The sequence below is a fragment of the Equus przewalskii genome, chromosome 4 (genome assembly GCF_037783145.1).
Source record: "Equus przewalskii isolate Varuska chromosome 4, EquPr2, whole genome shotgun sequence".
In the NCBI taxonomy this organism is placed as follows: domain Eukaryota; kingdom Metazoa; phylum Chordata; class Mammalia; order Perissodactyla; family Equidae; genus Equus; species Equus przewalskii.
The window spans coordinates 38,246,935-38,270,159 of record NC_091834.1 but is presented as its reverse complement, the minus strand read 5'-3'; the positions used below and the strand labels follow the sequence as shown (position 1 = coordinate 38,270,159).

The window sequence follows — 23,225 nt, the reverse complement described above, 5'->3', positions numbered from 1 at the left end:
AAATGGAGCTAATAGTACCTACTTCCTGTAGTTTTTGATGTGAGGATGAAATCAGTTAACATGTATGAAACCCTTAATGCAGTGCCTCGCGCTCAGCACTTCGAGCATGGTAACTAATGATAGTGCCAACTGAAGTTTTTTAGAGAGAAAAATGTGAAAAACAATATTTCAATGTAAGAGACAATTTAAAAAGTATCAAGGATAGTTGCATATAGAGAAAATAGAGAAGCAAAGGAGTGACATAGTGACATGGGGACTGGTAAGAGAAAGGAAGAGAGGTAGGGGACATGAGTTATATATCCAATTTATGGAACCAAAGTCTGTGTCCCCTTTGAGGAAAATAGCAAAACAGACAGAAAAGAGTGGACAGAGAAAGACTGGACAGTTTGGTTCTACGGTGAGTGTGTTAATCAGATTAAATATCATTTGGCACATCCTGCTGTTTACTTAGACAGTGATGTTGGAGTAAGTTATTATTTATTATTTCTATCCCTTGACATTCTGATTAGCTCATCAGCAGTCAGTCACCATTCACAGCTCTTCAGTTGCTTTTATTAAATAGCAGACCCCTCCTCCCCTAGTCAGCAAATTATTCAGGTTTGGGAAAGAGTACTGTGTCTTCAGAAAGTGCTTGCCCCAGGTCAGATGACGTGTAGACACGCTGCTACAAGACTCAGAACGAGTCATGGACTCTGAAGACAGGCAAGTATTGTATGGTTTCTAGGGAGTTTAAGGGCATGCCAGCCACCTTTGGATTAATTCAGGCTTTGATGATTTTTGAGAGGGAGCATTGAGCAATTGGTTAAATTGTATACCTTGATATGCTAGCCGATTAGGTGAATGTCTTCTTAGTTTGGGCTGTGTAAATGCAGTATGCATATTATTCTGTGCTTTTGTGTTTATGAGTTAGAGCAAAAATCACATCCAGGTGCAATTGTAGCATAGATTATCATGGACCCAGTGAGCACAGTGGAGTTCCTCTCAAGATTTCTGAGGATGGTCCATTATCTTTGGAAGGAGTCCAAGAACCAGTCTATACAAGTTGACATTTTTTTACACATTAGATTTAATCTCGAAAAGCTATGTATAGAATAGTTATTTTTTTAGTTGAGTCATATTTTCCCATCCTGACTAATTATATTTGTTCTCATAGGAAAAAAATGCTTTGGTCCTTTTCTAATGAAAAATCAAACTTTACTGGCTTTTTTCAGTAAGTATTCTGCAGTTGTCAGTGTACAGATTTCTATAATTTTCTATACAAGAAGTGAGTTGAGTGGATCTATGGTGTTGGGAACACAATTAGAAACAAATAGCTGTTTCCGTGTGAGTGATTGAGATTTCTCCCTCGAGGTGTGGGACTGGAATGTTTAAGCAGACACACCGTCTGTGGCATTGTGCCTTGCCTTTAGTGACAAATGTCTGGCAATTTGAGCCGTAAAAAGTTGTCTTTTTATTTAGATTTTTTGGACTTCAATCTTCTGTGGTCAAAGTAAGACTTTAGATGGATCAATATGAACTTTTAAAAAATGAATATAGGCAAAGCAAGGCTGGCCTAAAATAGAGTGATATCTGGGGGATGTGTTTAACCTGTTTTACCCTCCCTCTATTTTTTAACAATTGAAGCACCAGTCAAATTTTTCTTATGAATCCTGTAAAAGCCCTTGGAAGTATGAGCAGTAATATGTTGGTTCACTCGGCAAGGACTTGTAGTGGTGTTAAATCTTGTGTGGGGTTAGTCAGATTCTAAAAGCCAGAGTGTAAGACAAAAAAAACCCATAGACTTAAGTTATCCTAGTAAATCCATTAAAATCCCATAAAGTACAATCTGTAGTTTTGTGTGTGTAACTCTGAACAATAATTCTTATGCACAAAATAGTCTGAGAACCACTGGACTAGAATAAAGGACGGAACAAAAGGGATGCTGTCTGGACACTCATACCATTCTTTCTTTATGGTAACTCCCCAATCCATGGAGGTGGAGAATTCTAAAGAGTACCTGCTTGCCTACAGGATTTACTCCACTTTGCTTTAAGATCAAGCCTCTGTAATCTTCAAACACATTAATAGATTCGGTTGGTTTTGTAAGGATTGACCTAGGCAATATCTATGAAAGCACCTTGCTCAGGACCAGGTGATGTGATGGGTTTAAATCTAAATGTTGCTTGTCAGATCCATGTGTATACATTGTTCTTTGGAAAGTTGTAGAGAAGAATTTGGCCACCTGCTTCCTGTCTTTCTAGGTTGGGACTTCCCACTGTCCAGCAGTGACTTACATGTTCTTGCAAGTTGACTGTATCTGTGGGCCAGTTGGGGGCACAAGTGGATGAGGTTTTCAGTTCTAAGGTCAGTCTTACATTTGGCACATGTGATGTGACTCACTTGAACGTCCTGTATACCCTTGGGTTCTCTAGGTCTTCTCGAGTTCATGTTTGTGTATGAGAATCACCTGATGAAATTATGTAAGCCATCTGTGTAGACTCTCCGTGGTGGAGTCATGAATATGTTTTGAAATTTTTAATGTATTTTTTGGGGTGCCTGTGAATATGTATTTTTAGAGAGCTTGCCAGCTTATGTAACCAGCATGTTGTCTTTGGTGTCCAGCAATCAGGAGAACCCTGGGAGACAGGGTGTTTTGCCACAAGAGACTATAAACATTTCTGATCCTATGTTAGCTTAAATTATTTAGAAAATGACTACTGTATTTTTCATCTAGATTTAAAAGGATATAATTTCAGCTATTAAGTGAATCAACCATTTATTAGGCAAATCATCCATAAGATTAGTCTTTTAGCTGATATAAAATTGATACACTCAAGTTTATATATTTTAAAAATTGAATACCAACCAAGTCATTTATTTGCTTGCGGTGCTAGGGCCTTTGATTTCCACTCCCAGGTATCACGGAAATGATCACCTGAGCTTTTCTTTGCTTGTTTGTTTGTTTTTAGTAACTTAGGTGTTGAATTGTATTCCTTTTTCATTTTGGAAGGGAACTTATTTCTCATAATTTAGTTTAAGTTCAGAATTTTACTCAAAATTCAGTTTTAAAAGCAGGTATACATTCCCTCTCTGATTTACTGAAGTGAGGAGCCCTGTCAACATTGTTTCCTGTACCCCAATATGTGTTTATCTTCACTTGGCCTTCCTTTCTGATTGATGAAGTATTTTCTTTACTTGTATATGCTTGGTCCCACCCATTCTAGTTTTTCTTGGATTGTGTCTCATCGATTATGCTCCTTTGTATTTTCAGTCTCTCTCTCTCTCCATGTGTCTCTTCCCCAGCATGTGAAGAAAATCTGTTTCGCCACACTAAAGTAACCCACACTTCTCTCCGCCTTGCTACCCTTCAGTCTGTCATATCATTTTATCTCTTTGTTCCCCTATTCCAGCCAATGTTTTTGAAAGATTAACTGTATTTGCTGCTTCTATATCTTGACATTTTGCAGTTTGGCTTCTATTCTCACCAATTTATTGGAACTCCGCTTTCAGGAAGTCACCAGTAACTTCTCACTTTTCACTCTAGCAATGTGTTCTAAGCTCTCATCCTCTGACCTTTTCACAGTAGGTGAGGATGTTGATCACACTCTCTTTCTTGACATTCTTCCATTGACATATATATGTGTCACTTCAGGCTCAGTTGTCCCACCTCTCTGACTGCCCTGTCTCTTATTTCTTTGCCGAATCATCCGCTGCTTTTGTTATGTAAATGCATTAACATGTTTTTCTGCCTTTGCTGTCCCTTCCACTTTTTATGCATTCTTCATGCTCTATTTCAGCTCCGGAAGCTAGGACAAAACTATGGTGTACACCCGGGGGATTCTTGGACTGAGCTGAACCCAGAGGGAACATACCTGAGATGGCTAGAAGAAGGGAGAATGAGAAGGCGACCCAATGTTGTAGTTAGGAAAAAGGTGCCCACACATCAAGTCTGAATGGTAAAGATGAAAAGTAGGAGAGTAAGCAGTAAGATTGGTAGTTTGGATGATGGGAAATAGGGTAGACAAATGGGTCAAAACGTGAATGTATCTCTTCTTCAGATTACTTTGTGCTTGAGCACCTACTACATGTTATCCGAGAGCATGATCTTTTTAAGGAATTGCACTGGGGCTGTGGCTTCAGCAGTCATTTCTCTGGGGGTGAACTTCATGTCTGCACCTGAAGCCCCATTAGATTGTCTTACAAACCAGAGCTCTATTTCCATCTTCCTCTTAGGTGCTTTTACCTGGGTATTCATCTAGTACCCTGCATTTAACATATCCCAAATTAAATTTATCATCTTTCTCCTGAAATTGACTTCTTTTTAGGGGGTTCCTAATGTATCACTGTTCTGTGTCATTCTGGATCAAAAATTTAAAGCCATTTGATTCTCCTTTTAGCCCACATCCAGCAATTTGTAAAGCACTGGCAGTATTATCTCCATGGTGTCTTGTAACTGGCCCCACCTTTCCTTTCCTTTCGCTTCAACTGTGATTTATGAGCTGACTGCTATCCTGCACTCCAGAGATAGCCCTTAGTTAGCATCCCCTAAATCCCCTAACCCCGATTCTGTTCATTGCTGCCAGTGTAATATCTCCAAAACTCAACTGAATTTAAGACACTTTAAACTTATCGCAACATTCCTAGCCAGGGATAATTGCTCTCCCTCTCAGTGTTTTTGTAGCACTTAAGCACTTATGCTTTCTACTATTGTGTGTGTAGTCATTGCATATATACTATATTATATATTACATATACCTGTTCATGAATTATCAATCCCTATAGATTGTAAGCTCCTTCACGGGCAGGAACTGTGTCTTGTTTACCTTCTATCCCCATATATTCCTTGTATTGACATGCAGCAAGTATTTATTGAATGGAGTTAAACAGCTAGCTGGGCTAGAGGAATCTGATTCCAGTTAATAGTAGGTGATCTGTGAAAGTCATTTAATTTGACATTAATTTTATTTTTTATGCATTTGTTTTATTTTGAAAAGCATTTTTATTAAGCTGTGCTGATGGCATAAATGGAACAGTTAACTGGAAGACCAAACAGGCCAACAGTTTTATTATCAGCAGAAAAATGACTGCTGGGAAGAAAGATGGTGAGTTTAGGCTGTAAATCTAAATCCCTTTTGGGGAGTCAATTAAATGTCCGCTTCCAATATTCTTTTTGCTTTTGTAGTCTCATGTGGATTTTTTTTTTGATAAGTTAATCTGAAAAAATCACATTTTGTTTTCCTAATCTTCTAAAACTCGTGATCCTCTGTGTTCGTAATCTGCTATTTTCCAAGTTTTTTCCTTTGCTGTAGTTTTGACTTTATTAAAAACTAAAAATAATTCTTGTTTTTAACCTATCGTTGCCCCTTATCCAGTCACTAGCTTGCTACTTATAAAAATTGTCCCAGTGTAGATATTATAACAACTTATTTATAACATTGAAAAACATTAAGAAGTACATTTAACATAAATCATTTTAAAACAGTATTTATATAACCTTAGAAAAATAGTCATAAAATATTTGGGCTAATTGTGGATGATTTTTGTTGCAAAACCAAATTGATGTGTTTTGCTATTAAATAATTAGATGGCATTTGTTTTCTGTTGAAAAGATGACCTGACCTTTGAATGATTGATTGTTCCGTCTAAATTTTCCTTCCCTATCTATAAATGTGTCCATTAGCAATATGCCAGACCTTTGAAATAATGCATTTCATCAGGGAAAAAAAGACTTACTTAATAACCAAAGGATTGGTTGTTTTCAAAATATCAATTATCATAATAAGCTTTTATTTAATATTTCTTGATTAGCTGCTTTTATGATCCCCCTCGCCCCACACCATCACACATACACACACACAAAATTTTGGCTACGTGTGGTCATGACCATTAGCAGAATAGTAGCCTAGTTTCCATAACTTTGGGGCAACTGAAGTGTCTATAAAAATAACAATTTAAAAATCTTTCTAAAAGAACATTGATAACATGGCCTTACTGCCAGATGAAACCTCCTGGGTGCCTTAGAGGAGGGATTGTGGCTTATCTCATTCTCTTCATACATCCCTGAAGTTGGGGTCACTAACTTTTTTCCAGCTAGCACCAAATTATTCCTCAACTGGAATCTTCTACTCCCAGATCTGTTTCACAATAGAACAAAGGACCCCGACATCTCTTCTACTCTGCTGTCTTTGAAACAAACCCACAAACACCTTTGCATTTTTAAGGAATGTTCACTGCTAATATCTATAAGAAAACAGGTTTTTATAACACTACCTTCCCATGAAAGATCACAAAAATTTGGTTTAAAAAGCACTAGAAGCACTTGTTCCAGGACCTAAGCCCATCATCCTATAGTCCTTTCTCCTCACCCTTCTTAGATATTCTCGAGGGATTCTCCCAGGTTCCCTGACAGGAATCACCCCTAACTGTCCTTGTCTGGCTGGTTCCTTAATCAAACTGAGGACCTTCAGCTTTTTCGGCACATCCACTCTTCCCGTTTTCTAGTCTTTCTCGTTATGGGCCCCAGATGGCCTTCAGTGTTGCCATCTTCAGTGTCCTTCTGCTTTGTCATCTCCCAAGGACTTGGGACCTGCCTTGATCCCTGGTTCCCCACACGAGGTCGCCAAAGACTCTTCCCCTGGGCTTCACACCATTTTGCCCTAAATTGCAGTCATCCTTTCCCTTTTCTTCAGTTTCTTCTCTTTAACTTTGATCCCTAGAATTTCTGTCCTCTTTGATCATGTCCCTCCATTTCCTATTTGATTTGCCAGAAAGGTACTCTAACCAGCTGTTAAGCTCAGTTGAATCATTTAATGCGGTGCTTTTCTTAGTGAAATGCGCTATTCCAAGACCCTTACATACAGCATTTTCTAGAATCTCCAAGAGATACTTGTCTCTTCCTGTTTCAAACTTCATGCTCCCGTTGGACCTCAAGCTGATTTTCTCCTTGGAACCTGAGCAGTAACGGTAGTTCTAAAAATAGAAATGATTAATACATCTTGAATCTACTCAGGTAACCAGTTCAGGTTACCACCTTCTCTTCTTTCCTCAGTTCATCCTTTGAGTTTCTCTTGAGTTCATCCTTTAGATTCTGCCTTCCTGGTTTCCTCATCCAATTTAAATCCTATCATTATAGTTCTGTATTATCAAAATATCTTATACAGAGAGTAATAAGTTTCATCAACTATATGAAGAGAATTTTTTCTGGTAGCTTATATAGCAAGGCCATATTAAACGCTATCTCAGATATCAGATGTTCTTTGAGAAGTTCTTTTTGTTTTTGGAGGAAGATTAGCCCTGAGCTAACTACTGCCAATCCTCCTCTTTTTGCTGAGGAAGACTGGCCCTGAGCTAACATCCGTGCCCATCTTCCTCTTATTTATACGTGGGACGCCTAGCACAGCATGGCTTTTGCCAAGTGGTGCCATGTCCGCACCTGGGATCCGAACCGGCGAACCCCAGACTGCCGAGAAGCAAAACGTCTGAACTTAGCTGCCGTGCCACCGGGCTGGCCACTGAGAAGTTCTTGACCATAAATACCAGTCATATCTTTCTGATAATTTCAAGAGAGCACAAAAGATTATAAGAGCATTTATATAGTAAAATAAATTTAGAATTGTATTTTTTGTGTAACTTTCATCTTAAATTATGTTTTAAATCTAACTTTAGCAGTGGGATGGTGCCTCTTCTGTAAATAGGATTTTAAGGAATTTAGAATGTCTTAGACCAACATATTTGGTATCATTCTACCTTGACATATATTAAATAGTTAGAAAAATCATAAGGAGCACTCTAAACATGGACTCTTTTCTTTTTCCTGGGAAAGGGGTAGAGGAACTTAAAATTTACCTCTGGAATAATTTAAATAAAAAGAAAATAAGCCTTTACATTACTCCTTTATATACTTCATTTAAATAAACATCTTCAAATTCTCCTTTCTTAGAACAACTCACATTCTAGAATGAGTTATCCTTAGGTTTACTGATAAACTTTCATTGCTTTTTTCCTAAAAACCAAAGAAAGAGAAAGTCAAAGTGATTATGTCTTGATTTGCTAATTGTTTTCAACTTAAATGTTAAACTTTAATTGGACATTCATGGGATTGAAGTAATATGTACTCTGAATAATTTGGTAGAATTCTCTTCTGCCATCTTAAAGGAGGCTCCTCCTTAGCTCACTGACAGTCAAGGGACAACATGGCCTGAAGATAGAAATCTCTCTCTAGGTGGCTTTTTTCCCTCTGTAGTTGGGGAGGAGCCGGGCGTATCCCCAGGCCTGAAAATATGTGTGCTCCTTTGCCTCTGAAAGGCGGCAAAGTCAGGAGGAAGGATCACGAAGTTCCGGGACTGCAAAAGATCGTCTACCAGAGATGTGTTTCTCCTTCCAGGCTCTGGCTGTGAGGGCTGGAATGTCTCCTTCTAAACTTCAGGTTTGTTTCTTTCTTTAAAAAAAATGTTCAGGTTTGTTTTTTCTTGAAATTGTGATTGTCAACTCACTTCTTCCAATGGTGCAGTGTAATGAGGATAACTTCATGAAATGATAGAATGAACTTGGATTACCTGGTCAAATTCTGGTTCATCATAAAACAGGAGAGATAATTAAGAAAGTTAAGGCGTTATGCCACATAATTAGCTCTCTGTGGTGGGTTGTAATAATATAATGTACAGCCACCGAGTGTGTTACCTTATGTTTTCAAATGAACAAAATATATGACTCCATATGACTCCCTGGTTCAAGTCCTGGCTGTTCCTTTTCCTAGTCCCATAGGCTTGAACCTGTCACTTAGTCCCTCTGGGTTCAGTTTTGTTGTCTATAAAATGAAGGGCTGAACTCTACAGGAGAGCAAATGTGTGCCAACTCCAGTTGGTAGTATCCATCAGAAGTTCTGGGTTGAGTAGAATGCGAGGCCATGTCCACATAGGAAGTAATGCTATGATGTCTCTCTCAGTAAAGAAGGATATTTGGCATGCCCAGACAGGATGGCGTCTAAAGCCCTTTTCAGCTGCAGCATTCTAGGAGACTAAGTTTATTGATCACCAGTTGACAATGATTTGCAACCACCTCCCAACTGACATTTAAGACAAAAACAACAAAATAAAACAAATACATGTTATCTTCATATGGAAAATCAAAATAGTTAACTCCAGTTTAGAAAAATGGTTTCGGTAAGTGCCTTCTGTTGGAGGGAAAAAGTCTCATGAAGAATCCCTTATGCTTTTGGTAGAAAAAGATCCAAGTATTGGTTTCTTTTGTGCCTCACATAAAGAAAAGTAGTCATATCTCTTAGAGGAATGAAGTTTAAAGAGGCAATTTAATGCCTTCCCTGTGATGAATTCTATAGCCTAGGCATGGGTTGTTTGTGACTGAAATAAAAACAGGAGCTGACCACTGCCAAATGAGTGGCCTGCGGACTTCGGTCTTGAGTAAACTCAAAGGTGAAGGGCAGACTGCTGAGAGAAGCTTTTGATTCAAAGCCAATATTTATAAGACTGGATTGATAAAACACAAGGTAAATCTAAGTGAGAAAACAAAACAGGCCATGTACCTGGCTGGATATTGATATCTCTCAAAATGTTTTTCTGTAGTAATTATCTGATTTAATAATTAAATTTCAATTTGACTATTAAAATAACATGTTAAAAAATAAATTAGCAAGGAAACCATAAATCCATCAGGCTCTGAAAACCCTGAAATGAGTTCTCTTGATGCAGAGATAGCAAATGAGATTCATCTCTTAGAATCAATTCTGATTCATTGGTAGCAGCTTCTTGAAGTGCTGTGTATGCAGGGGCTTTGAGCCTCATAAAGAGCTTTTAGCTGTTAAAACTACAAAATATAAGACAAGTCTTAGTTTTCCTGTCAGTACTTGGAATTTTTAATTATCAGGGGTGGTCATATAGTAAAATGTTTAAAAATTGTGTTTTTTTGTATTTCTTTTAAAATAATAGTCCTTTTTTTGGTGAGGAAGATTGCTCTGGAGCTAACACCTATTGCCAATCTGCCCCTTTTTGCTTGAGGAAGATTGTCATTGAGCTAACATCTGTGCCAGTCTTCTTCTATTTTGTATGTGGGACGCTGCCACAGCATGGCTTGATGAGTGCTGTGTAGGTCCACACCTGAGATGTGAACCTGCGAACCCTGGGCTGACAAAGTGGAGTGCACAGACTTAACCACTACAGCACTGGGCCGGCCGCAATAGTCCAATTTTTAGCTTTACCAGGGAAAAAGTGTCTCTTCTGTAAATAGGATTTTGAGGAATTGGAATATCTAGTTGCTTAAGCAAAAGTTTATTTTAAAACTACCAGATAAGTGGCTATTCTGTGTTAACTTTTTTATTTTAAACATATTTAAAAATCATCTTCATCATTCTTATCCCAAATTTTTTTTTCAGATAATACATACTATTAAGGCAGCAGTATGAACAGTTGGGAAATATGCATTATCTTCTTTAAGTAATTTGCACTCAGTTAAAACACCCTTGTCATGCTTCCCAGTGAATAGCTCACATCTTAAAACACCTTGAGTGTGAGAGGCAAATTAACAAAAGTGAAATGCTTTTAGAAATAGATTTTAATTTCTTATTAATAAATTACTTGTTAATTGTAGTATGTTATAATATTCTTAGTCTGATAAATGCTAAGAGTAGTAGATCACTTAATCAATAAATCTTTGTTTAAATTATGAAATATATTTCCCACACATGAAATATGTAAGAAATTATTTTATGCAGCACATTAAATCTGTTTTTATTTGGCAGTTCATGTTTATGTAATATATAGGTTGAATTAAGATTTTCTATGGTACTCTTATTTATTTCTGAGTGCATTTAATACATGGAGTTCACGCTGCCATCTCCTCAAGTGATGGCTATATCCCAATTATAGTAGGATCGTCTATTCAGAAGTATATTGCATCAACTAAGAACCAGGAAATATGCCACAAAAGGGTCTTTGGGTAGCCAAAATAGATGCTACAAATGCAGGCTCCTGTTTTTCACATCTACCAGAGCCCCACGTGCATTACGACAGTACAAATTTGTTCTTACTTTAACGTGCAATCTCACCTCGTTTGGTAGTCTGGTTTCTAAACCTGAAGCAGATTAATAGCAGCAAATTAGAAGGGATAGAGAAACTGCTATAGGAAACATACTGATAGCAATGAGAAATGACAGCCGACAACTTGTCTACAGATGCGAAAACAGAAAATCTATAAAACATGCAACCTGAAAGAACATTAGCAGACTAGGACCTGCTAGTGCTAGTGCTATCAGTAAATGACAAGGCAACCAAATAGTCCATAAGGGTGTCACTGGATAGTAGAGCAGAGTGCAGTAATTGATGTGCCAAATGACGATCTTATGCCGTTAAGAAAGAGGATTGACCGTGGAGTACTTTAGAAAACTCAGCTCTCTGAAATGTTTCCTTCCTTGGGGTTCCTGGTAAACTGAGATTTTACCATATTCTCTTAAACCTTAAAAATTAGAAAATGATTATATAAATGGACCTTTTAATGTGTTGATAAAGCATCTCTGAGAGAGAGATACACATAATGGGTACCTAATAAAGGTCATCTGGACGTGAATACTGACACTACTTTGTGATTTTCTTCTCAAAGATTTCAGAGGAGAGATGGCTTTAAGATTTAAATCTAACTGGCACTTACAGGATCTCACACTCAGCAGCTAGTTTATCTTTATAGCCATGTACTTGTCCTTGGTGATGCAGAAAAAGGGCTGGTAAGTGTTCTCTGGACTTTTTTGTAGAGAAGGGACTTTGTACGTGCCTGTGCACGTACATATGCCATTAAGAATAATCATTGTGGTAATTGTGAAGTTACATGCCACAGATTCATTAGCAATGCACCACCTTAATCCTTTCAAAATTTAATGTTTACGAAATACATCCAAATTTGCTTTTGTTTTTAAGTAATTGTAAATAAGCACACAAGTGCACACCCTCGTATTTTCATCATGATGTTTCTCCTGTAAGGATAAAATTTCAAAGGGACTATTAATAAAGGAAGACAGAATGCTGTTTAGCTAGCATGAGGTTCCACTTTATTGCTAACCGCCATAACCGTCTGTTGCTTGGTTCTGGGCTCTCTGCTGTCATATAGTATCCATTGTTGAAATGGTCCGTAGTTTCTATACCTTATGACTAAAACATACAGACAATAGTTTTGTGGAAAGATTTTGATGGTGTGGTAACGAGGGACGTTGGAGCTACATTTACGGAGGGTGAAATAATTACCCCATCCACTTGCCCACATACCCTTTTGCTCTTCTCAACTCAGATATGTAATTTTTCCTAAAAAAAAAAAAAGAATCTATTATTTATGACTGCCTATCTGCAATTTTTAATCTTTGCAATCTAGCTGCCTTGCTGTGTGAAGATGATGTTTTTGACTCTCCTGTGGGTTGGACTTTGGTTTAATTGTGTTTCCCACTAATGGTGATGGATTTGCACGGGTTTAGCCACACACTGGTTTCCGGTTTCGTTTGTATCCAGTGGCATGTGTTTGCAGAGGTAATGGATTTTTAGCCACAGACGATTGCAAAACCATGCGACACAGAGAGGCCAGACCCTAGGACACCAACTTGATTAGCATGGCACTGTACACATGTATATTTCAGAGATTATTAGATTTTAGTACTGTGGATTCTTAGAGTGTTTACATTTGATTTTCAAGACTTGCTTTTAAGGACAACAGTATGCTTCAAGCCTACTGTTTGTGAGTACTACCTAGACATATGTGCGTGCAACATGTGTTCACTGTTAGTAACAGCCTTTGTTGGTGTTGGTGCAGACCCTATCAGCATTATTTATAGAGCCCGTGTTTAGAACAAGACCCTATAACTTTGAATTTTCTGTGTCATTTGTTGTTTTCAAAAGGAGGCTAAGTGGCTAAGTGTAAACACTGCCCAAATAGCCTCTGTTGAAGAGCTATTTGTTTTGCAAGTAACAAATGGGAAAGGAAAAGGTACAGGATGCTTCTCTGAAATGTTGTGTGGGTACCCATAATTTAAACTGATGCTCCAGAAAGGAAGTATTATTTTTACAAACAAAACATAGTGGCTTAGTCATTTTCCATTTCTAGATGATGAATGTGTCATACATCTGTATCATGTTTTTCTCAAAGTGGATGGCATACTATTCTTAAAGTGAAGCAGGCTTTACTGTGGAGTTGCCAAGGTAACTGACCAGCAAGTATGCAGTTCAGCAAATTGCAGAAGGCAATTGAGTACACATGAATAAAGAAATGTGCATGTCATCTTTAAACCCAGGAGGGCCATGGTAGATTGTGGTTTGGCTCTGTAGATCACAGAAATATTTTTTATGAAAGCAGAATCTAAGATGTTCTATAGTAGTCCTTGAAGTGAGGTGATAGGCAGTGGCAGTACCCGTTTATGGTTCCACTTCAGGCCCTGCCAAGGACTGTATAGAAAATAGAATCATTTCAATTTTGTTTAATGTGAACAACCTTTCTTTTTGCTTTATAAGCTAGCTTTTACCACCTTAGGGCAGCAAAAACTAAAGGAGACTGTTGTAGTTTATAATGTAAATGGAGGATGATAACCTATAAGCTGCTACATGCATATGAGAATTAATTCAAGTTATAAAACTGAAGTTTAAATTAAGTATTATATATATTTAGTCCACAAACATGAGATCTGCGTTTACCTCTACAGTGCTCTAGATTATGTATTCATCCATGCAGTAGGCATTGATAAAATTATTTACATATTGCCAGACACCTTCCAGGTGCCGAGAAAATAACTAAGGTAAATAAAATCCACTGCTAGAGTTCAAGGGGTTTTTCATCTCTAGAAAGAATAAATTAGGTAAGCTGTGAAGAGATTCTTTCAGATTATTCAGAATATTCCTGTGCTGTGGATGTAGGACTGTGATCTAGGATTTAAACACCTTTATGTATAGAATGAAATAACTTCTCAGCAGGAGTTCACAACTCTGCATAATTTGACTTCTCTTCCCAGTTTTCCTCCCCCTACCTTAAACGCACCCCAGAACATAGCATCGCTGGCTTAATTCCCTTCCTTGAAAAGGCCCCGCAGTATCCCATGATTGTATCTTGCACGTCTTCACTGCTGAAATGCCTGCATTCTCCATCTCTGAGTTTCAGAACCTTACTAGTACTTTCAGAGCCGTATCACATTCTACTTCTTACATAAATCTGTTCCAGATCTTTCCAGCCTCCCATGCTGCTCACCGTCTTTCCAGGTATTGCCAGAGTAGTTCACACCTCTGGATCATACCTAGTTAGGTGGGTGGTGGTCCCCCAAACCAGATGGTGAACTCTGGAAGGCAGGGACTGCGTCTCCTTCATCTTCACGTTCCCCGCAGCACCTAGCATTCAGGAGATGTTGTGGAAACCAACTGGTGTTAAAAAACCTCAAATGCTCATCTTGTTTTTCTGTGATTCATTCATTTTCGTTTTTGGAATGGGACCATTTCCACAGGTGAGTAAATTGTTTTTGGGTAGAAGTTGGGTGCTCTAAATGCCAAGGGAACACTACTTACAGAGATTCGTACAAGTCGGGAAAGAACGAGTCTCCTGCATACCTAGTATAAACCTAACTTGCAGCTTCCTTCCCTCTGTTACAAAGCCTTTGAAGTTGTGTTTTTAGTAGTAAAGCAATAGATACGTGAAGCTACAAGCCAAATATTTTCATTCCGTTCCCTTTTTTTGGCAGCCATCCACAGAACTGCAGGGACAGATTTTCATAGATAAAGAAACATTTTGTGGGAGTTCCTATTTTTATGCTGAAAACTTCGCTGTCGGTGTGATCTTGCTATTCAGGGATTTTAGTTAGTTGTGAGCCTGGAGTGAGCAGCCTTGGAGTTCTTGAGGGTAATTACCACATTTACAAATCTATCAGTGACTAAGAGAAAGAACTGGCCTGGTAGAGTTTATCTGTTTAAAAATTGCAACCACTAGCCGATCAGGAAGATAGAAAACCAACAGGGATTGTAGAGGTGACAAGGGTAATGGCAGTAATGTGTAGGTGGAGATGATGAAATCAGAGGAAAAACAATAGGGGAAACCTAATCAAACCAATTTGGCCATTTTAATGTACCTGCAGTATACATCTTAAGTAACCGGGAAATCATGAAATCTGCCTCATTTCACTTCAAGAAATTATTTGCACTAAATTTTATTATGTAGTTATTGCTTATTTAGGATGTAGCATAGTACAATGTATTGTGTGAATTGTTAAATGTCAAGATGAGGTAAAATGGAATAAATCATTTCGAGGAGAGATATGGGGAATAATACTGATCGAAAAAGTATCTAGTGCATTTCTATAAGTATATATGAAAGTCACCTTACATGTATCGTTGGTGTTACATAGTCTGATGGGCTTTGTCTTAACTGTCAAACAGTTAATACGGTATAGAGTCTTATGATTTAAAAATTGTTCCTTATTCTTTGCTTTGAAAAAAAGGAAAAAGAGAAAAATAAAATGTAGCAATTATGTAGTTGGTTAGTTCTCATGATGTATTTCGTTAGTAATAATTCCTATTAAAAGAAATTACCAAAAAGATATTATAGATGTCTTCATTATTTAATAACAAGTTAAAATGTTAAATGTACCTAATTTTGTTTACATAGTATTTGAAAAGTCTCTAAACACACCAAGTTGGAAGAGTTGTTCTGTGTTTTGTCCTAAAATCACTTCCTTTTAAAACAAACTTGTTAACAATATCTTGCACGTTGCCTCAGTTTTCCCAGAAATTTCTGCGTGGTGAAACCCTTCTTCACAGTGTAAGTGAATTATCAAAAGCATATCTCATTATTTGTCTGTCTTTCTCTTATCTTTCCTCTTTGTTTTCAGTGTACACTATTTTCTCGAAAGTGCACTCTGATCGGAATGTGTACCCATCTGCAGGTGTCCTCTTTGTTCATGTTTTGGAAAGAGAATATTTTAAGGGGGAATTTCCGCCTTACCCAAAACCTGGTATGTTCTTGGTGGGGGAAAAAAGTGATTAATTTACTAAATTGTTCTTTTTGTTCAATGTGCGTAATCTAGATGATGTATGATCAGATATTAGGAACATTATTTGGAATGGTCTGGATGCGTGATAAATTGTTGTAGTATATTTCCCATTTTAAGATTAGAAATTTAATTACAAAAGGAAATAATTCATTTTTGAATTTTAAAGAAAGCATATTTCTGGTTTCCCAGTCTTGAATTTCATGCTTCTGGCAAATGATCTCCCTGTATTCGCATAGAAATAATTATAGCTATACAATTACGATTTTCCACATTAAGGCTTAGATTCTTACGTAGTACATTGATTTTTGGAAAACTATACATGTGTTGTAGAAGAGAATGAAATATGGTGTTAAGAAAGAGTTTTCAAGCTTTTGCAACATGAGAATTTTATGTGACTTCATAATAATATAATGGAGATTAATTTTTTTTTTTTCCGAGGAAGATTAGCCCTGAGCTAACTACTGCTAGTCCTCCGCTTTTTGCTGAGGAAGCCTGGCCCTGAGCTAACATCCGTGCCCGTCTTCCTCTACTTTTATATGTGGGACACCTACCACAGCATGGCTTTTGCCAAGCGGTACCGTGTCCTTACCCAGGATCCGAACCGGTGAACCCCGGGCTGCCGAGCAGCAGAACGTGCGAACTTAACCACAGTGCCACTGGGCCGGCCCCTGGAGATTAATTTTTTATTCAAAGTAATAGCAATTATGAAATGTTATTTAATTCACTGTTGGTTTAAATTATGTTATGTTGGATTGTCGCCAATGCCATCCAATTAATAAAGATATAGAAAGAATAGCAAGAAAAAATATTATTATAACTCTTAAGTAACAAAAATTAATTTTCTGAAAATTATAGTATTAGAATTAATATAATATTTTTATAGATTCTATGATGAATAGCATACCTGAGAAGACTCATAAAATATAGTTAAATGTATTCTCACCAGCATTCAAGAAAAAAAGGTAGTGTTTTCATCAGTTATTTAAAAAATGTCTTTTTATGTTGCATTTTATGTTTGCAAACAGCTCCAACATTTAGAAGAAAACAATTAAGATAGTTTCTGGAGTCAACCAAGTTTAAATTCTAGTTTCACCACTTAGTATGACCATGGAGAAGTTACTTAACGTGGAAAATTTCACATTCCATCAATAAAATTAGGGCTAATGATAGTACTACTTTTATAGGTATGTTTGAACATCAGATGAAATGGTGCCTACAGAAGCCAGGAAACAGGACCAGGCCCATGCTAACAAATGACGCTGTTGTTATTGTTTACTAATAATAAATGTCATTATTACAGTTCTTTTGGATTTCTAACAGCTTTTTCAACTCATCCTTCAGTGTTTTAAAATTACATTATTTTTTTTGTTTGTTTTAAAATTACATTATTTTTGGGGGGCCAGCCCGGGGGCACAGTGGTTAAGCGTGCATGTTCCACTTCTCAGCGGCCCGGGGTTCACTGGTTCAGATCCCGGGTGCAGACGTGGCACCACTTGGCAAAAGCCATGCTGTGGTAGGCGTCCCACATATAAAGTAGAGGGAGATGGGCACCGATGTTAGCTCAGGGCCAGACTTCCTCAGCAAAAAGAGGAGGATTGGCAGTAGTTAGCTCAGGGCTAATCTTCCTCAAAAAAAGAAATAAATAAAATTACATTATTTTTGTTTTGATGGTACTTTTATAAGTTTGAGATATCCCTTAAGATTAGTTGATAGTGTTCAAAGATTCATGAAAGGAAGGCTTTGTAGAGGAATGAATACGTCAACATGATTAGAGATTTTCCCAGAACATAGCTCTCATTGGCAGAACTTTCCCACTTCAATGTGACCCCCACTGCAAAAAAAGAAAAGAAATTTCCAAAAGTTTTGTATGAATCTGCTTTCTTCGTTGCATCAGATTTCTAGACAAACTAAACAACCAAAAGGGCTTTTTCTTTACGTGAGACGCTAATCTAAATTTCCAGATGGCTTTTTTTTTTTTTTTGGTATGTATTTAGTTTGCAACAAATGTAAGAAAAAAGTTTTAGACAGAAATATTTTGATTGAAACTACCAAAGCAACATGTGTGAAAAAAACTGTTTTATATCTTAATTCTGTGTTTCTTATCTAGGTGAAATTAGTAATGATCCCATAACATTTAACACAAATTTAATGGGTTACCCAGACCGACCTGGATGGCTTCGATATATCCAAAGGACACCATATAGTGATGGAGTCCTGTATGGGTCTCCAACAGCTGAAAATGTGGGGAAACCAACAATCATTGAGGTAATTTACTTAGAAAGAGCAAAATTGTTTTTGTTTTTTTTGTAATTTGAGTTTCAAATATTGAAATTAAAATTACATGGAAGTGGTTTTCAATATTTTATGCATGGAAACACACTAGATAACATTTGGAAATGTACCATTCCTGTCTGTTCGTCTACAAAGATTTTTGTTTCAGTTTTTACATAAAAAAGGGCAGTCTAAATTAGTGAGAAAATTAGAAGACATTTAAAAGAAATAGGTTAGTATGAATCCTATTTAAGAAAATAAATAGAAACTTAAGACACTTATTTGCTCCATATTTTAATTACAAATTTCATGTTCATTGAAATACGGTCCTTAAGCAGACATCTTATGAGCCCCTAGCATGTGCTAAGTCTTATGATAGGCGCTGGTGACAGAAAGATGAACGACAGGTGAGCCCCGCCATGTCTTACAGTCCAGAGATTGAAGCACTGGAATGGAAACTCATACCTAGCCAACACTGACATAACTGTTAAAATAAGAAGGTGCTGTTTGATGCATAGTCGTGTAAGAGGGTAAGTAGAAATTCACAAAGAAGAAGGAAGGCTCTCTTAGTTAGAAGAAACAGCGCATCAAAATCTTGGAGGTATAAAGCAAACCACATGGTCTTAGAGAATTTACAAGTTTGGCTGGAGGGTAGGATATACTCCAGAGGAAGAATGATGGGAATGGAGGGGCCGATGTTGGTAGGGGCAGATCTTTGAGGGCTCTGTAAGCCATGCTGATATGTTGGACTTTTATTTTGGAAGTGATGATGGTGTTAGAATTCATCGGATTTTCACCACTACCTAGCATCATACCTGGAAAATATTAGAAATTAAAACAATAACAAAAACAATGATGACATTGAACCTTTAATGAGAATTAATAGTTTTTAAAAAATGAATGGATATAAAAGCTAAAAGTGTTTCACTGTTTACTATACCTAGCAAAATCAGGATTATAATGGCAATTAATGACAGGAGAGTAATCCTATACTTTTAGGCCCTGATGCCTCCAGGATCTTAGGTTCTAATTTAACTGTTCAATTCCATAAGGATTTACTGGTAGTGACCAGGACAGCAGCAGAGGAACTGCTAGTAGAAGTGCCAAGAGCTTGCCCAGGTCTAGGTGGCATGTTTCCTAACTGGCACACATTCTCGGGGGATTACATGCTTTGAGTTTTTCTCTGAAGTTCTAATCTTGGGCTGTGGGTATGAGCTTCCACGTTGGCCGGGAGAAGAAGGTGTTCCTTCATTTGAATTAAAGTTTGTATTAACATGATTTTTTGATGATTTCTAGCTGTAAATCTACTTCCTTAAGACAGTGTAGATATAAGATAGAAATATATGTAGATATAAGACAGTTAATTTTGAGTTATTGTCAAAATAGTTTTAAAAAATATTCAGTAAAGTTATGAAAGAAATATATAAATGTAATTTACCACATTACTAGATTAAAAGAGAAAAACAGCATATCACCTTGATTGAGGCAGAGAAAGAGCATTTAATAAAATTCAACACCTATTCTTGATAAGAAAAAAATAACTCTTAGCAAACTAGGAATAGAAGTGTACTTCCTTAGCCTGATTGGTTACTTACCAAAAATAATAGCAAACATCCTTTTTGTAATGGAAAACACTAGAGGAATTCCGTTTGAAATCAGGAACAAAACAAGGATGACTCCCTCTAACACATCTATTATACAATATATAAGAAATCCCAGCCAGTGCAGTAAAGAAAGAAAAATTAAATCTATAAGTATTTGAAAGGAAGAAATGGAATAGTCAATGATATAAAGAGTCTATAGATTATTAAAATCTTAAGAAAGCCCAGCAGTAAGCTATGGGAGCAATATAAAAAATTTAGTTGTATTTCTCTACATCAGTAACAAGTATTGAGAAAATCCATGTTTTTAAAAGATACTGTTTTTCAATACCAGAAATTATAAGGTGCTTGGAATAAATCTAACAGAAGATATGCAACATCTGTATGGTGAAAATTATGAAACTTCATTGATAGTAAAGAATACCTGTATAAATGAAAAGATAGTCCATTCAGCAATAGGAAGTCTCAAAATCGTGAGGGTGTCACTTTTCCCCTGATTGGTCTATAGATTCAATGCAATTCCAATAAAAATTGCAATAGTTTTTTTCATGAAACTTAGCAACTAATTCTGAAATTTGTAAAGAAGATAATGGCCAAGAATAATCAAGACACTCCTAAATAAGAAAAAAAGGGGAAAGGATTCTTTCCCTTCCAGTTATCAAGATTTATTATAAATCTGTATTAATTATCATAAGGATGTATTGATACAGGGATAGACAGATTAACCAATGAATAGGAGAGCTCAGGAACAGATCCATCCACATAAGGAATAATGATATATGTCTGAAGAGATGATGCCACAGATCACTGGGAAAAAGGATGTCTGTTAAAGGGTGCTCAGACAATGGGTTAGCCATATGGCAAACGTAAAATTGGATTCTTCACGGGAAACGCAAAACTTAAGTTTAGATAGATTAAGGATTTAAACATGAAAAGCAAAATTTTAAACTATTATATGAAAATGGAGAAGAATATCTTTCTGAGTTTAGGGTAGGGAAGGATTTCTTAAATAATACCTAAATATTTTTATTTAAAAGGAAATATTGGTGAATTTTACTACATTAAATTTGTGAATTTCTATTCATCAAAAGAAACCATGGGGAAAATAAGACAACCCACAAACTGGAAGAAGATATTTTAAATATATATAGCTGACTATTGGTGAGTATCTAAAATATAAAAAAGGACTCCTACAATTCAGTAAGAAAAAGACATGAACAGACATTTCACAGAAGAGGAGACATAAATGCCAATTAAATAAAGAAGCTTACTCTCATCAGTAATGAGGAATATTGAAATTAAGACCACAGTGAGAATTTTACTCTCAGAAAAATTCATTGCAGGTGGGTATGGGAACTGGCATACCCACCTCAGAAAACAGTACTGAATATTTCACATAGCTGAGTATTGCCGTACCCTGTGATCCAGCAGTCCCGCTTCTAGGTACAGACCCAAAGAAATACTTGGAAATGTCCACTGGGAGGCATGTACAGTCATGTTTCTTGGGCAATGTTTGTATAGCAAAACGTGGGGAACCTACAAAGCAAGAGAGCCAAAAGCCTATCAGCAAGAGAAAAGATAAATTGTGGAGTATTCACACAGTGAATGTTTACACCAAAACTGAAGTTAAGCTTGCTCAGCAACGTGGATAAATGTTTTAAACATAATGTTGAATTAAAAAAACAAATTCCAGAAGACTGCATACAGTTTCCCGTTTTTTGTAAAGCTCAGAAACAAGCAAACTTATTTAAGTATATGCCTTTATAATAAAACTATATTTAAAATGAATGGGATGACAAACACAAGATTCAGATGTCTCCTTCCGGTTGGAGAGAGGCAAGGGGCTAGGATAGGCGAGAAACCCATGTGTTGAGCCTGGACTCACAGGGGTTCATTGTGTTCTTATACCTTACTACTGACATGTAATGCAGTTCATGCTATACATTTTCATCATTTAAAATTAAACATATGTTTTATCAAACACAAGCAGTGATTAATCTGTAACTCATTCCTACATCCATATGTAGTAACATATTTACAGTATTTAAAAATATTCTATGAATATAGTCAAAAGAGTTTTGCATATCTTAAACTAATATTTGATCATATAAATCCACTGGTGAATTTATTCAGGAGATAATTATTAAGCATCTAAAGTAGATCAGCCACTATTCTAGAAATAGGGGATCAAAAAAGCGTGCACACACACAGGCATACCTCTCTGCTGTGAAGGGTTTCACATCATCATAAGTAAAATTTGATTGAGGATATTACAATATTTAAATATCTCATTAGAAGTGATAGAGGGACTGCATTCTGTTATAGCTGTTAAATTAAACATTAAATATAAATTTAGATAATAAAATTCTTCATCCTGGTTTATGAAAGGTTCTTCATTCTCTTCAGTAGCCTATGATTTAAAAAAAAAAAAGCTTATTAGACTTTATGAAATTTACAATAATGAAACTTGTGATAATTATGGGAAGGCTAGACATAAAAATATTGCCACTACTTTAAAAATGTCTAATCTTTCTTCCTGAGCTTTAGTTTTGAGATATTATAATAAATAGTAGAGGATTGATACTTTTTTCCATTGAGAATGTGATTAAGGTTTTTGCAGAGTAGACTTTAAATCGTGAAGATTCCCAAATCAAATCTTTTTTGCCTTTTTTTCCACTTGCTCCTTTGTGAGCAATCGTTCCTAGTTTATTTTAATGACTAGTCTTAGAGTTCAGTGTGAACCTAATTGATTATGTGTCCCAACAGATAGCAGCAAGGAAGTCATTAAATCCGACAGAAATTTGACACATTGTGGAGAAAGAATTTCTTCTAACTTTGTGGAATAATATGCTTTTCAGACTATGTACCTTTGAATATTGTTAAAGGTTTGGAATTATTTATTCCAAAATTCTGACTTTTACTGTTCTTTCAAATATTATTTCTGATGAGTGTAATTTATTTCATGTAAAGCCCACATGTGATGCTGTGAAAATCTTTGATATTTGTAATGTGCCAGATGTCTCTCTTTAGTTGGAGTCAGTTTTGTCGTGCTCTTTTGTCTCGGTGTCACCTACAGCCGCAGTCACGGTCAGAAGGTTAGTGCCGGGATGCTAAGACTTTTACGCAAGCATTTGTTTTTTTTTTGAGGTATTGCTGACCTGTCTGAATGATTTAATATCTGTTATAAAGTTAATTATTCCTTGAGTTTTGAAGCCATATCCTGTTGTTGGCCTTTGCTTTGTTTGTTGTTGGCAGTGGCTGTTTCTGAGTTGACTTTGATGTAAGTTCATTGGCTCTGCAAATGTTTACTAATAGTTGACTCTGCAAAGGGATTGATTGGTGTTTTTGAACGTGTGCCGTAA

General features: G+C 36.5%; 1 protein-coding gene across 19 annotated transcripts in view; it reads left to right on the top strand.

Annotated features, from left to right (window-relative positions):
• Positions 1-23,225, top strand: part of SGCE (sarcoglycan epsilon) — a 67,007-nt gene that overhangs the window by 10,959 nt on the left and 32,823 nt on the right. For 8 of the 19 annotated variants that reach the window (XM_070617514.1, XM_070617511.1, XM_070617507.1 and 5 more), the window contains exons 2-4: positions 4,974-5,081; positions 15,830-15,952; positions 18,099-18,256. In XM_070617514.1, coding sequence (XP_070473615.1) covers positions 4,974-5,081; positions 15,830-15,952; positions 18,099-18,256 — 389 coding nt within the window. Of the gene's footprint in view, positions 1-2,240; positions 2,344-4,973; positions 5,082-8,288; positions 8,405-15,829; positions 15,953-18,098; positions 18,257-23,225 lie in introns of those variants that run through there. The other 11 variants (XM_008524253.2, XM_008524252.2, XM_008524251.2 and 8 more) reach the window with 4 other exon arrangements.